This window comes from Cryptomeria japonica, chromosome 11, assembly GCF_030272615.1.
Source record: "Cryptomeria japonica chromosome 11, Sugi_1.0, whole genome shotgun sequence".
In the NCBI taxonomy this organism is placed as follows: domain Eukaryota; kingdom Viridiplantae; phylum Streptophyta; class Pinopsida; order Cupressales; family Cupressaceae; genus Cryptomeria; species Cryptomeria japonica.
The window spans coordinates 502,791,405-502,805,568 of NC_081415.1; the positions used below are offsets into that span (position 1 = coordinate 502,791,405).

A 14,164-nucleotide genomic window follows, 5' to 3' on the forward strand; every position below is an offset into this window, starting at 1 on the left:
TTTATCAATAGTAAACAATGTATTTGCATCCTCAGCAACCCAATTTAAATATGGATCAATATCATTGAAGTCAAGCATTGATGTCTATCCTATCCTTTTATGTTCTTTTCATGTAGTTGAAGCATGCATTGCACAAAGACAAGATCATTCAAGTGCTTATGAGTCAATCTTTTCTGCATTTTTGTATGAATGACCTAATAAGCACTCCACTTGTAATCACAACCAAAAACATTGTAGGGCTGGAATAGAATGTAAATGGAAAGCTATTGAAGATTAGATGTTATGGCACCAAAATTTTCCAACCACAAATATGCAAGGACAATGTTTATAATCTTGTAAGAACTTTTGTAAACTTAAAAGCTGAAATAAATTGTAACTAAAATTAAACAAAAATGTTTCTTTTTACTTGGTGGCAGATTGGCTCTCCTATGAATGCATAAAATTCAAGAAAATAATGCCCCACTCCACCCTCGTAAAACCCTAAAACTCATCATGGAGAAGGTCTTGAAGGTTGTCATTTGGAACCAATCTCTCGATATATGTGTCGAGGCCAAGCCTAACCTTCACATCTACTCTAAATGAAGGAGAGAAGGAAAACTTGGGGCTCAAATAGTAGGCAATAACATGAATATGTATTGGTGAAGTTGTTGGTTTCAACTATGAACAATAATGTGCTATGTGAGTTCATATTTGGTTCTATTTGACCAATACAAATGCTAAATCGTTTCTATGGCCTTATCCATGACCTCTTATAGACCAATAGAGTTTTTATCTCCATCCTCCAAATCGTAGAACTCTAACAAACACATTTGACACTTAACTAAACTTAACGTAAATAAAAATTAAGGAATGTATTGAAATCAACAAATAAAATATTAATTTTTTAAGAAAAATAACTACTTTTAACATTGCCAAATTAAGGAGAGAAAGTTTGGATAAAAAGCTTACCTCGACGATCTCCTCCACTGTTTTGACACATGGATCATCAAAAATGGCGTTCATGATACTTTACTTAACCTTCTTGTTAGGACTCTCCAAACACCTTTTGCTCACAAACATGGGCTTAATGTTGAGCAATGCAATTGCTATACTCTACAAGGTGAGAAAATTAGTATCAAAGCATGTGACTCTTGTATGCATGATCTCCTTGCCATTGTTTACTCTCTCATAAAAATTCAGAACACGTGATTTTAGATGTATTTGATAATATTCCTTACATCTTCCATTGCATTCTTCATTGAACTTATTTTGAATTTTCCCTATTTCCTCAAGGAGAAGGTCAAGATAATGAGTGGCACGAGGGCTCCAAAGCAATGTAGGGTGTCTTGCTTTTAATAGTCTACTATGTTGATGATTTATAGCTTCGGTCGGAGTTTTCTCATAAAATCATATGTATAAGTAATGCTGATTATATCATTAGTATGATTATGATTTGTTGATATGAACATATACATATTAATATATGTAAATAATAGTAAGTGTTCTTATTATTATTATATATATGAATATTTATATATATACATAATTTATGATTGAAATATTAAATCATTAATCATGCTGTTGATAAATCATTAAGATTAAATTCATGTTAAATCGATAAGTAATATCGATTTATATTAATCACATTGTTTATACCAAATCGAATATGAGCACCGTATCTATATTATCATAAGTATCGATTATATTGATCAAATGGAATGATCAATATAAATCGATTCTCCACATTAATAGTTCGATATCATTTATTGCTGTGTATATCGGCAATAGTCGATCTCCTTCCAAAAACGATTATGTGAATCGTTACTTGCAGATAACAATGATAACCAATGATTATGAGAATCGTTAACTATTGTTAATCGATAACAAACGATTAGGAGAATCGTTGTCTTGCAAATCGGTTAATTGTTTCGGTATGTTGAGAGGCATCTCAATGAAGAGACATGTCTCCATGTACGTGGAGCTTAGTTGCCAGAAACGCGACGGTCTCCCGTCGTTTCGCGTTTCAACGGGAGAAACGCGTTTCTCGTTTCTAACGGCCGTTTCTGCAGCGAAATTTGTTTGTAATATGTTTTCCATTGTTTTGATTTGTCAGTCAAATAATTGTTTTCCATTATAAGTGGGGTAAAGTAATTGTTTTTAACAGTAAAGTAAATGTTTTAAATGGTAAAGTAATTGTTTTTAACAGGTTTGATAGTAAAGTAAATGTTTTAAACAGATTTGACAGTAAAGTAATTGTTTTTTATTGATTTAACATTGACATACTGATTTTTTTTGGCATGTGAAATTGCATGTTTCATGGCTTAACTTTGGATTAACTAGTAGATGCAGATTATAGTTTTCTATGTCATGTTTTAAACTTGCATGCGTATATATCTATTGTTTTTTATTTTAGAAACTTTAACTTCATATTTTTTATTTATGTGAAATAAATTTTTTTAATGAAAATATATATAAAACTCCATGTTTTTTCATTTATGTAAAATAATTTTTTATAATTTTATATATATATATACGTTTCTTATATGCAACCTTTAAATATTCCGTTTCTCGTCACGTTGCCATTGCGGTTGCGTTTTTCGTTTCTCGTTTCTCGTTTCTGGTAACTAAGACGTGGAGGCATGTCTGTTCATTGACATGCCTATACCGTAAGATATATATTATGATGGAGTTCGATTCTAATAGGTAAGTACAGTAATCGAAAGTGCAAGCCATTAGATATTGATCTCCTTCATTTGCAGTCCTGCAAATACTTTATGAATTAAGTTGTGTTCCCTTCATATAAGCAGCAACCTGCACTTAAGAGTTCATTGTCATATAGTATAGTTGTGAACCAAGTATTAGAAATAAATTAAAACTACTCACATATCTAATCTGATCCAAACTTTAACATACTAGTTGCCACATATGTAAATGCATGGACCATCACTATTTGGATAACTTCATCCAAGTTCACCTCCATCACCATCTCATCCAACAAGCTACACGTAGTCTTTACAATTTTTTTTACATCATTGGAGGCACCAATTGACTTCAAAAAGACCATTTATCCTTTTGAAGCCACTAAAAAATTAACAAGTGCCCTCTTCTTATCCAAACCTATCAGATGAATGTTGCAACCATTGCTTATTCAAACCTATTTTTGTTTATGTATTAGATTATATGGTTTTTGGATCGCATCGTCCAATAATGGGTCACTCATTTTTTAACTTTGTGGAGTCTTGAAATCCTTACCTGCCATGTTCAATGTGGTGTAGCTGCTTCCAATGAGGATTTGAAACAACATTAAGGGAATACTATTATAGTACCAAAAATTCACACATGCCAACTTTGCCTCATGGTGCAATTCCCTATTCCACAAGTACCTTCCTATGAAGGTTGCGCACCGGGAGTGTTATGAGGAACAAAAGAAAATGGAATTGTGGCTGCTCACACTGTCTAATTCTTGTATTCCAGTCCAATGGAAGAAAAGCCCCCCATATCTCCCCCAATGTTTGACTTTGTTGAATTGTGAAATGTGGTTGAGTCTCCCACTGCCTATGTTGTCCTATTTTTCTTTGCTTAGTTCAGCTCAAATACAGAAAAGAGAGCTCTCATTTCATTCTAAGCCTCTGGAGGTGCTTCATTACATGGCATAACATCTCGGCAAATGACCTCTGCAAGATGATATTTCAGATGATTTATACCTCCTCTCATATCCTTAGTACGATGGTTGCAAATAAGCATTCCCTTTTTTGGACCATCTGTCCCGTGTTTTCCAACAAGGGTCCTTAGGCTTGCTACCTTTTTTACTCGTAGTCATGGATGCCACATTCTTTTTGAAAAATTAAAAATAAAGCCTGCCAAAAAAACAGAAAACAATAATTACTAACTTGTGTAAGCGCCCTCTCAAAATGGTGGTTTTCAGTTACAAACTGCAAGGCTTTTTTTCTAAATAATGGCAGGTTTTGTCTTCCAAAGATGGCTGATTTTGTGGTATAATTGTTCCAAAGTAATACTGATCTTATGTCAATTATGAACTCTTTTGGAGGGAAAGGTGGTCAAAAATTTTAAATTAAAATTGGCAGTCTAAAAAAGAAGAAATGTAGAAGTTATGGCATCACATAATTGTGGAAATACATGAATGGTTACAAGTTAGGGGCATGCAGATATTTGATCATTTAAGTGTTACCACAACACAAGATCCAGACTCTTCTAATAAAAGCTTCAAAATCCCTCATGCAACCTTGTGAAGCTACAAAATCCTAAATTTATTACAAACCTTAGATGTTGTATGCACATCTGAAAGTATTTTTCTCAATGCCTTATTATATCTATCTTCAACTTTTTGTGTTCTCATAGACTAGCTGCTTACCTTGTATTTCGTGTATATCAACTATATAAAATTTAGGATTTATTGAAAGCGCTAGAAGATGCAATTGGGTGCTCTTTTTATATTTTACATTTTTTTCATGAGAATGTTCTTTGCTAAATTGCAAAATGTGTCTAAGGATCTTGCTATATTATTATTGTTATCTGTCTTGTTTGCTGTTTATCTTATGATGCTAATCATACTGCCTTGGAAAGAGTAAAGCAAAGGATGAAGATGATCTAATACTAGATTTAGAAGGATTCACTGGTCAAAACATGGGGAAAATTTATACAGATCATCAGCAAATACTACCATGTGAGGAACTATGATAACCGCTACAAAATTTGCAACGATTGCAACAGTGATTACAACAAAGTTCTTATCATAAATAATAAATAACACTCATGGTGTCCTTATCTACATCTACGAGCTGAATAGATGATGTGGCTCAAAAAAACTGAAAAGGCATCAAATGCTCACCTACCATCATCAAGGTTTAAGTCTTGAGCTTTATACTTTCACCATATTTGACAGTCAAGCTTAACACATACAGTATATGATTTATACATACCTTCGCATCTGTAGACAGTAGACACTAGACCTGTGAAGCCAAGTACATTCATGAAAATCCAAAGCAAACGCAGTCAAAATTGTGTTCTAGCCACCAATTTTTTTTTCCATTTGCTTGAAGAGTTCATCACACAAAAATGAATGAAAAACAAAAATTTTTAGTTACCTTTTTTTTCCTCTAATTCTGGCAAGAGTATTTTTCCATTGCAATTTTCTGTGAGTTGTAGTGATTTTGGGTGATCTTTTTGGAAAAAAAAATGACTTGTTTTCAACAATAAGTTGGCCGTGAGCTTTTCAGGTGATTACTGGTCCACCAGTTTCCTGCTCAAGTACTTTCAAGTCCTGTGAGCACTCCGAGGGTTTTTAAGCTATGGCTGAGATATTCCCAAGAAAATATTTGCTTCTATGATAAATCCTTTATCAAAACAGTGGCCAATGACCCAACTGATGCCAACAAGAAATCAACATGATAATGACCATTCTGTATTAAAGATCCAAAATTACTGTCAGATGGAGGGACATTAATCAATTGATCACATAAACCTACATGACACACAACATTGAATGCGAGGGTATTTGTTGCTAAAGAGAATATAACACTGTTGTCACCTGAGTGTTGGATTGGAATGGTGTCAACTTCCAGTTGACATCTTCCCCATCATCTCATGACCTCAACTAGCCTTCATTTGCATCACCTATACCTGAAACCACAGATGGCACTGGCACATCTGTTCTCCAACAAAATAATATAATAATTAAATGGAATCTGATGTCTAGATCTCCAACAAATCAACATAATCATCAAATTCATCCTCAACTTTTATGATTAACCCAAAAAGCTATGAGAGGGATATGACACTAAGTTACCAGTTCCGGTTCGGATTCAGGTTCGGATTCGCAGATTCAGCAAATTTTTTTCTTTTTTTTGGGTAAGGGTACGGGTTCGTCTGTACACACTCACACACACACACATATATATATATTTTAGTTTGTTTTTTATATATATATGTTCAAACTTCAAACATCAAAATTATATTTGTTCACAGTTCAAACATACAAATATGAAACATACAATGTAACTTTCCCATACAATGATACATAAATGATAACAGATAAATCATAAATCATAAATCATAAATCCATAATTGCCAATGCCAATAAATATTCTGATATTGATATATCATAAATCATAAATGTAATATCATATTCATAATTTGCAAAAAAGATAATATTCAAGTTTCAAAATGTTAAAATGAGATTAAAAAATTTGTTTTTAATTGTTTTTCTTTGTTTTCTAACCCGTGGGCCCCGTTTTTGGGAACCCACAGGCTTGGGTTCACCCGGGTCCCCCTTGGTTCGACCTGGGTCCCACTCGGGTCCTGCCCAAGCGGCTCGGACCAGGACTGGGCATGAACCAGGACCAGGACCCGGACATTTTTGGCAAGAACCGGTAACTGAGATATGACACAACATTTTAGTAAAATGCATAGCCATCATATACCATATGTGCACGCTTAGCTTTTTAATCAAATAGCAATTCCAAGATTCTATAAATGTCGAGACTTGAGAATTTGCATTCTCTAGAGTCTAGACTGCTAAAGCCACTGCTAAGTACTACTAAGCACAAATTCTATGGTAAAAATATGCTGATGTAAAATTGAAATGTATAGTGCTAAGCCTACTAAGCCTGAAGTATGTGTTAATGGTACTATTATGAGTTGGGAAATTGAGGGTCCTGGTTTTTTTCCTTGCTTACATATCCCATACAACATTGCAAAAGCTTTGGATAATGTGGTCTCCCTCCCTCTTGGTGGACCAGTTTTCAGTTCAATTTCCCAATTATCATTACTGTTGCCTTATGAGGTTTGACCATGGATTAGATTCTAGATGGAAATTAAAAAGATAAAATCCAGATATGTAAAATTTAAAATGATTAAAGTCATTAAGATTCAATGCTCATCAGCAATATAAAGGCATTTGCTTTCTTTATTTGATTGGTCTATGGAGCGTATAATAATTAAATTGAAATCAATAACTCAACAAGCTGAACTCTGTAAGAGTATTGGTACATGACACAGTTTTTGGCAAGAACTCTTTAAGAGTATCGCAAATATGGTGAAATTTACCTATTAGACTTGTATGATATAATTGATGAACAAGAGTCATAAATCTGCACGAAATGTAAGAGATTTTTGTGCATTGGGGCTTTTTACTGATATTGAAACTGCTGTTTTATTTTCTTCAAGGGTCCTCATATAGGTTATTTGTCTAACACTTTCTCAGTTTGACATCCATTCCCTGCTCATGGATTACATTGTATACACTGCTTCATTGTGTGATACATAATAATAGCCCAACTTTCCCACTTAAAGAAGTGCTATGCTATATCGAATTGACCTTCCAGATTCTTTAATTGATGATTATGTACAAGATGAACATAAAAACATAGAACAGCTATTATTTATTTGTTGATTAAAGAAAATCCATTCCTACAGAAATACAGAGATCTCATAATCATGGCATTTAAAGCAAATGTTGACTTTGTTCTTTAATATACCATAGTTAGTGTTAAGGTCAACTATTGCTGACTCCTTGCTCCAACCACTCGTTGCTTTAATGTTTTTTTGGGTGCCTTTGCCTTAGAAAGCATACCAAACATATCCAGGTTATAATCTTTGTAGGAAAAGCTCATCTTGGTTAGTTGGCTTGGCAAGTTCCTTTTTATCTATTTTGCTTGAAAATATGAGTGTTAGTATCCTTTGCAAAGACCTCTCCTGTTTCTGTTAATGATATCCTCTCTCTCTCCCTCTCTCCCTCGCCCTGTGTACACACACATATATGTATACATGTATATATTATTTTACATGTACATAAAGTGTATATATTCTCTCTCTCTCTCTCTCTCTCTCTCTCTCTCTCTCTCCCCCCCTCCCCTTCCCTCTTCCCTCTTCCTCTGTACACACACACATATATGTACATGTATATTTTATTTTACATTTGCATATAGGTGTATATATATTTAATAATTTATGTATGTATGTGTTTATACATGCACATTTGTGTACACATACATACAAATGTATATGCATATGCACATTAACACAGAAGCATACACATGCACCCACACACACATGCATGCAGGTGCACACACTTACACATGGGCTTGCACACACAGGCACCAACACACACACATATAGATACAGGTAGGTACCTAGACATGCAAGGCACACACATAGAGGTACATCTATGCATATGTACATAGACATGCATATACATTTTACATACACATATGCTCACATAAAGATATATGGAATGCATGTAATAATATCTTCCCTTGTTTATCAATGTAATTTTGATCCAACATTATGTGAGAAGGATTCTGTTCTATGCATAGCTCTCAATATATTGGGTATTTTTCACACATAGATGTGATAATTATGTCTCATTTCATTTGGAAATGATTTGCTTTGTAGGCAATTGTCTCAATAGCCGATGAAGATGGTAACTATTTGCAAGAAGCATGGGAACACATTTTAACATGTGTTTCACGATTTGAACATTTGCATCTGCTAGGTGAGGGCGCTCCTCCAGATGCAACCTTCTTTGCTTTACCTCAGAATGAATTGGAAAAGGCAAAACAGTCAAAGTCGAGTATTCTTCCTGTCCTAAAGAAGAAGGGCCCTGGTCGGTTGCAATATGCAGCTGCTGCTGCTCGGCGCGGTTCATATGACAGTGCTGGTGTTGGGGGTCATGCTTCAGGAGTAGTTACAACAGAGCAGATGAATAATCTGGTTACCAATTTGAACATGCTTGAACAGGTTGGAAGCTTCGAAATGAATCGCATATTCACACGAAGCCAAAAGCTGAACAGTGAGGCAATAGTTGATTTTGTAAAGGCTCTTTGTAAAGTTTCTATGGAGGAGCTCCGCTCTCCTGCAGATCCTCGAGTTTTTAGCCTCACTAAAATTGTGGAGATTGCGTAAGGCTATAGTGTTATGTGAATTGTCAAATTCTTTCTGCTTACTTTTAGGTGTATGTTGAGATATTGTGATAAATGGTGAGTAATACTGCATTTTGATTATGCAGACATTACAACATGAACCGAATCAGACTAATCTGGTCTCGGATTTGGAGTGTGCTTTCTGATTTCTTTGTTACAATTGGATGCTCTGAAAATTTATCCATTGCTATTTTTGCAATGGATTCTCTGCGACAACTTGCTATGAAGTTCTTAGAACGTGAAGAGTTGGTTAATTATAATTTCCAGAATGAATTCATGAAGCCATTTGTCATTGTCATGCGGAAGACAAATTCTGTTGAAATTAGAGAGCTGATCATTAGATGTGTTTCTCAAATGGTTTTTGCTCGTGTCAATAATGTGAAGTCAGGTTGGAAAATTATGTTCATGGTATGCATCTTTTACTATTACCTTCAATTTCATGGATTCATTTGTGATCACTAAAAAATACTTTGGTGTTTAAGAATTGTTATCCAGAATTAAATTTTTAGTTGAGAAACAATAATATACTCTTATGTTATTTCTTCTGTTATGTTGCCTAATCTTAACTCATGTTTCAGGTTTTCACAACAGCAGCATCGGATGAGCACAAGAATATTGTGCTTTTAGCCTTTGAGACCATTGAAAAGATAGTGCGAGACTACTTTCCTTATATAACTGAGACAGAGACAACAACCTTTACAGATTGTGTTAACTGTTTGATTGCGTTTACGAACAGCAGGTTCAACAAAGATGTTAGCTTGAATGCAATTGCATTCCTTCGATTCTGTGCTCTAAAACTTGCTGAAGGGGAACTTGGCTGTTCTGCAAAGAACAAGGAAAAAGAAAAGGCTGGGAAGCCAGTTTCCTCATCATCTAGTACAGCAAAGGATGAAAATTCAGTTGGTCCAACATTTACTGATAGAGAAGATCATTTGTATTTTTGGTTCCCTTTATTGGCAGGTATTGAGTTTACTACAGTGTCCTTATTACATTATAGAAAAACACTTTAAATAGTTTGTTTTTGCAGTCTTGGTTTGATGCACCGAGGAAACCATATTACTCTGGCAAATAAAATTTCCTAATAACACTCATTGTTTATTTTTACGTATGACAGGATTATCAGAACTTACATTTGATCCCAGGGCGGATATTAGAAAAAGTGCATTGCAGGTGCTTTTTGACACACTTCGCTATCATGGGCATTTATTCTCACCAGCTCTTTGGGAGCGTGTGTATGACTCAGTTCTCTTTCCATTATTTGATTACGTTCGGCATGCCATTGATCCGGCTGGATTCAAAGTACATGGAGATGGATCAGAACATGAACTCAAAGATATAGAAGAAGATGCTTGGCTTTATGAAACATGCACAGTAGCTCTGCAACTTGCTGTAGATCTCTTTGTCAAGTTTTACAATACAGTAAATCCTATACTAAAGAAAGTATTGACACTCCTGATCAGTTTTATAAAGCGACCTCATCAAAGTTTGGCAGGAATTGGTGTTGCTGCCTTTGTTCGTTTGATGAGCAATGCTGGAGGCTTATTCTCAGACGAAAAATGGCAGGAAGTTGTATTATCATTAAAAGAAGCAGCTATAGAAACACTACCTGACTTTGCTACAATTGTCCATAGCATGGAGGATATTGATATTGGAAGTGCTGCAGATTCTCTAACACCAACTTATGGAGCTTCGTCTGATGCATCAATTACTACTGAAGAAATGGAAGCACAGAGGCATAGCAAGTTAGAACTTGCGATCTCCGATACCAAATGTCGCACTGCAGTGCAACTTCTTCTGATCCAGGTATCATTTATTTTGTTCACATCAAGAGCATTGTTATCTTTACTCCCTCATTTGTTTAGTATCTTCTTTTGTCTGAAGGGTCAAGCATATTTATATTTTATTTAGATTTTTGAGGAAGTGAATTTAATCAAGCTGAGCTTTCATTCTCTTGATTTAAATAATTAAGTATTCTTCTTGTAGTTTACCTGCAGAATAATTTCAGAGGCATATGCATAAAATGATTTTTTTTTGTATTTAGTAGATAATGAGTTACGGTCCATTGCATTGCATGAGTATATCTATCAATTTCTTTCCCCATTAGATCAAATCTATACCAACTAGGTTCTCATCACTGCTCTCTAATGTCAAGTTTGATAGCTACCTTTGACCAAAATCACAGTTCATTATTTTTATTCCTTAGATTCTGTCCTTGAAACAGAATCAGTTAAAATGGTGTATTTGAGATTACTTGAGTCCTATTTGAACTTCAAACAGCATTACCATTTGTTCCTTGTATTTTGCACATATTCCAGTTAAATCCATTTGCTAAACACCTCTTCCTTCTCTGTATATGAAGTATCTTAAACCAGGGATACTAGATATTTATAACCAAATTTCCCTCAAATAATAAGGTCAATGGTGATTGCAAACCCAAAAGTAATTAATTCTCAAACTTACAGTCTCAATTTCAGACATACAACTTGAAATTTCTGAAATTCAGTTCAAGTATACACTACACTGTGTCTGTTATCAATACTGCCAGAAAGAACCCAGACAATACAACAATATTTGGCAGAAATGGAACAATAACAATATGTATCAGACTTTGGAAGCAATTTTAGAAACTGTCCTTAATGTGCAGAGATAGATCGCACCAATGGTCTTGGTTTACAAATGATTCAGAATCAGTCTCAGCACTCTTCAGAATACACCCTGATATGCCGATGGAGCCCACACAAAACCCTCTTGCATTCCCAATCGATGCTATATTAATCACCATACTCCCAATGCACAGACAGACCTGCAACACAGTGTCTGGGTATTGTAATTGCTCCACATGGTCTACAATATGCAAGAAACTAAAGGATACACTCTTTCTAGTAGGAAGTGATACGTTCCTGACCTCACAAGGTAGAATTGCTTGATGAGACTTGGATGCAAGATGTTGTCCAATTACTTATGGGCAATCTGTAGATCCCTGAAAATAGTATGAAGCAAGAAGCGGACCATAAGAAAAGTGAAATGGAGTGTGCACCAGGAGATTAAATATTGCAACCCTAAAAGAAAACTTCTCTCAAGATGGAAGATAGCAAAAAGCTGTCACCAAGATTTGATTGGTCCTATAAAGTGCCGCAAAGATTGGGAAGTTTTTCATGTATAATGTTTGAAAAACTATGGTTGGAAAGGTCACAGTTATATCTTCTGATGAAGAGTGTACTTAAGAGACAAAATCTGTTTTCGATAAACATATCAAAAAAACGAATGCCAAAGTTGTTAAATACTTAACCCATTGGAGAATCTACATGCAAGAAAGAACAATTTATGCAAAGTTATTTAAATTATCAGACCATGCTTTTTGGTGAAGCATGTCACAAAGAGGATTAACTGAAATAATATAAAATTCAGACACAATCCATCTTTTTGAACTTATAGAAAAACTCCACCCAGGAGTTGTGTATATGCATTTATTGCAGATCTATTCATTGAAGAATATACATTTAAGAATGATCAAGTTATGCAAAATCATTCCAACTTTTTATCAGACCATGCTTTGTAGGGAAGCACATCTAAAGAGGGCAGAAATATCACAAATCCTAAATAATGTAGCCAAGTCAACTTGATCAAATATTCGTATCAGTATTATAAATTTAATACAATTGGGCAACCCATATGATTGTTCATAGTGATTTGCCTCTCAAATCTCAAGATTTGAGAAATGAAAGGTGGTTTTTTCAAGTATAAGTTTCCCATATTGTTTTGTTATTTTTAAAGTAGAGGCGCTTTAAACATAGGATTATTGAAATATAAAAATAGAAAGGCAGTGCAATAATGTTATTACACAGCCACATGCAATTATGTGTTGTCTATGGTAGGAGATTGTCCAAGAAGATTCTTTGCTTACTGATTAAATTCTAAGTTTGCGCCAGTTACATATATGTTAAGATTTAATTTGATTTTTGTATGATTTTTCTCAAAATTCTGAGATTTATTACATTCCTTGTAGGCTATGATGGAGATTTATAATATGCACAGAGAACAGCTGTCAGCATCTAACATGATGGTTCTTGTTGAGACACTTCATGCTGTGGCAGTCCATGCACACAAAGTTAATAGTGACCACACATTACGTTCAAAGCTGCAAGAAGTTGGTTCATTGACACAGATGCCGGATCCCCCTTTACTGAGACTTGAAAGTGAGTCATACCAGGCATGTCTGAATTTGCTGCAGAATGTAATTGTTGATAAGTCTGTACTCAGTAAAGAGGTAGATGTAGAGGCTTGTCTTGTACAGTTGTGTGAAGAAGTTTTGCACGTGTATATTGACACTGCAAGCTCTGTATCTATTCCTGAATCTCATAATGGACATTTGAAGCCTCATTGGATAATACCATTGGGCTCTGCAAGGAGAAGAGAATTAGCATCCCGTGCTCCTTTAGTAGTTGCAACTTTACAAGTCATCAGTGGACTGAAGGACTCATCATTTGATAAATCCTTATCTCGATTTTTCCCATTATTGGCAAGTTTAATCAGTTGCGAGCATGGTTCGGGAGAAGTACTATCAGCATTGAGTGAGATGTTGAGTTCATGGGTTGGTCCAATTTTGCTTCGAGCTTGATGGATTTTGCATGTATGTTTCTAAGGTAGTCATGCAGGGAATTGATTAGATATTGACTGTGTTGTAGTTTCTCAAAAGATTTTGGCTATTGTCAAGGATTATTTTTGGTAATGCAACCACCTAGACACTGCTGTAAGCTATTTCTGGCTATACGCGGTATTCAGTTCTGGATATCCTGAAGTTGAGGCTACTTGAGGAGATGTGTAGAATGTTTTAATTTATGGGTTTGCGGCCATGTACAATAGTTTTTTTTAGATTTTGTCTTCTGTTGTTATTCTTTACTTGGTATTATTTTGCATAAGAAATTGATTGTATGCCTTAGCCCCTCCTGTCGGGCTGTTGAGCTTCTTAACAAATTCTCTGCTTCTGTATACAAGTCTCTAATAATGAAAAAAGTCTAATGTGGAACTCCCGTGTTTCTCATAAATGTCCTCTACAAATTTGTTGATAATACTCATTTCTCTGTGACACAATCATGGCAGTTGGTTTTAATGAAATCAATTTTGGTGAATTATTGTGCAAAATTCTAATTACGTGCCAATATAAAATTTAAGTGTAATGCACTTGAAGTTACCATTCATAGAAGGTTTTGCAAATTTTGTAAGCTTTTAGGTATCATTGTATTCTA

The 14,164-nt window shown here is 34.8% G+C and overlaps 1 protein-coding gene across 2 annotated transcripts in view; it reads left to right on the top strand.

Moving 5' to 3' along the window:
* LOC131068341 (brefeldin A-inhibited guanine nucleotide-exchange protein 2) overlaps positions 1–13,944 on the top strand; it is a 40,926-nt gene extending 26,982 nt beyond the window's left edge. For both annotated transcript variants that reach the window (XM_058003523.2, XM_058003524.2), the window contains exons 7-11: positions 8,392–8,897; positions 9,005–9,326; positions 9,497–9,878; positions 10,033–10,721; positions 12,925–13,944. In XM_058003523.2, coding sequence (XP_057859506.1) covers positions 8,392–8,897; positions 9,005–9,326; positions 9,497–9,878; positions 10,033–10,721; positions 12,925–13,536 — 2,511 coding nt within the window. In that variant the 3' untranslated portion in view covers positions 13,537–13,944. The remainder of the gene's footprint in view (positions 1–8,391; positions 8,898–9,004; positions 9,327–9,496; positions 9,879–10,032; positions 10,722–12,924) is intronic.
* Positions 13,945–14,164: the final 220 nt, after the last annotated feature.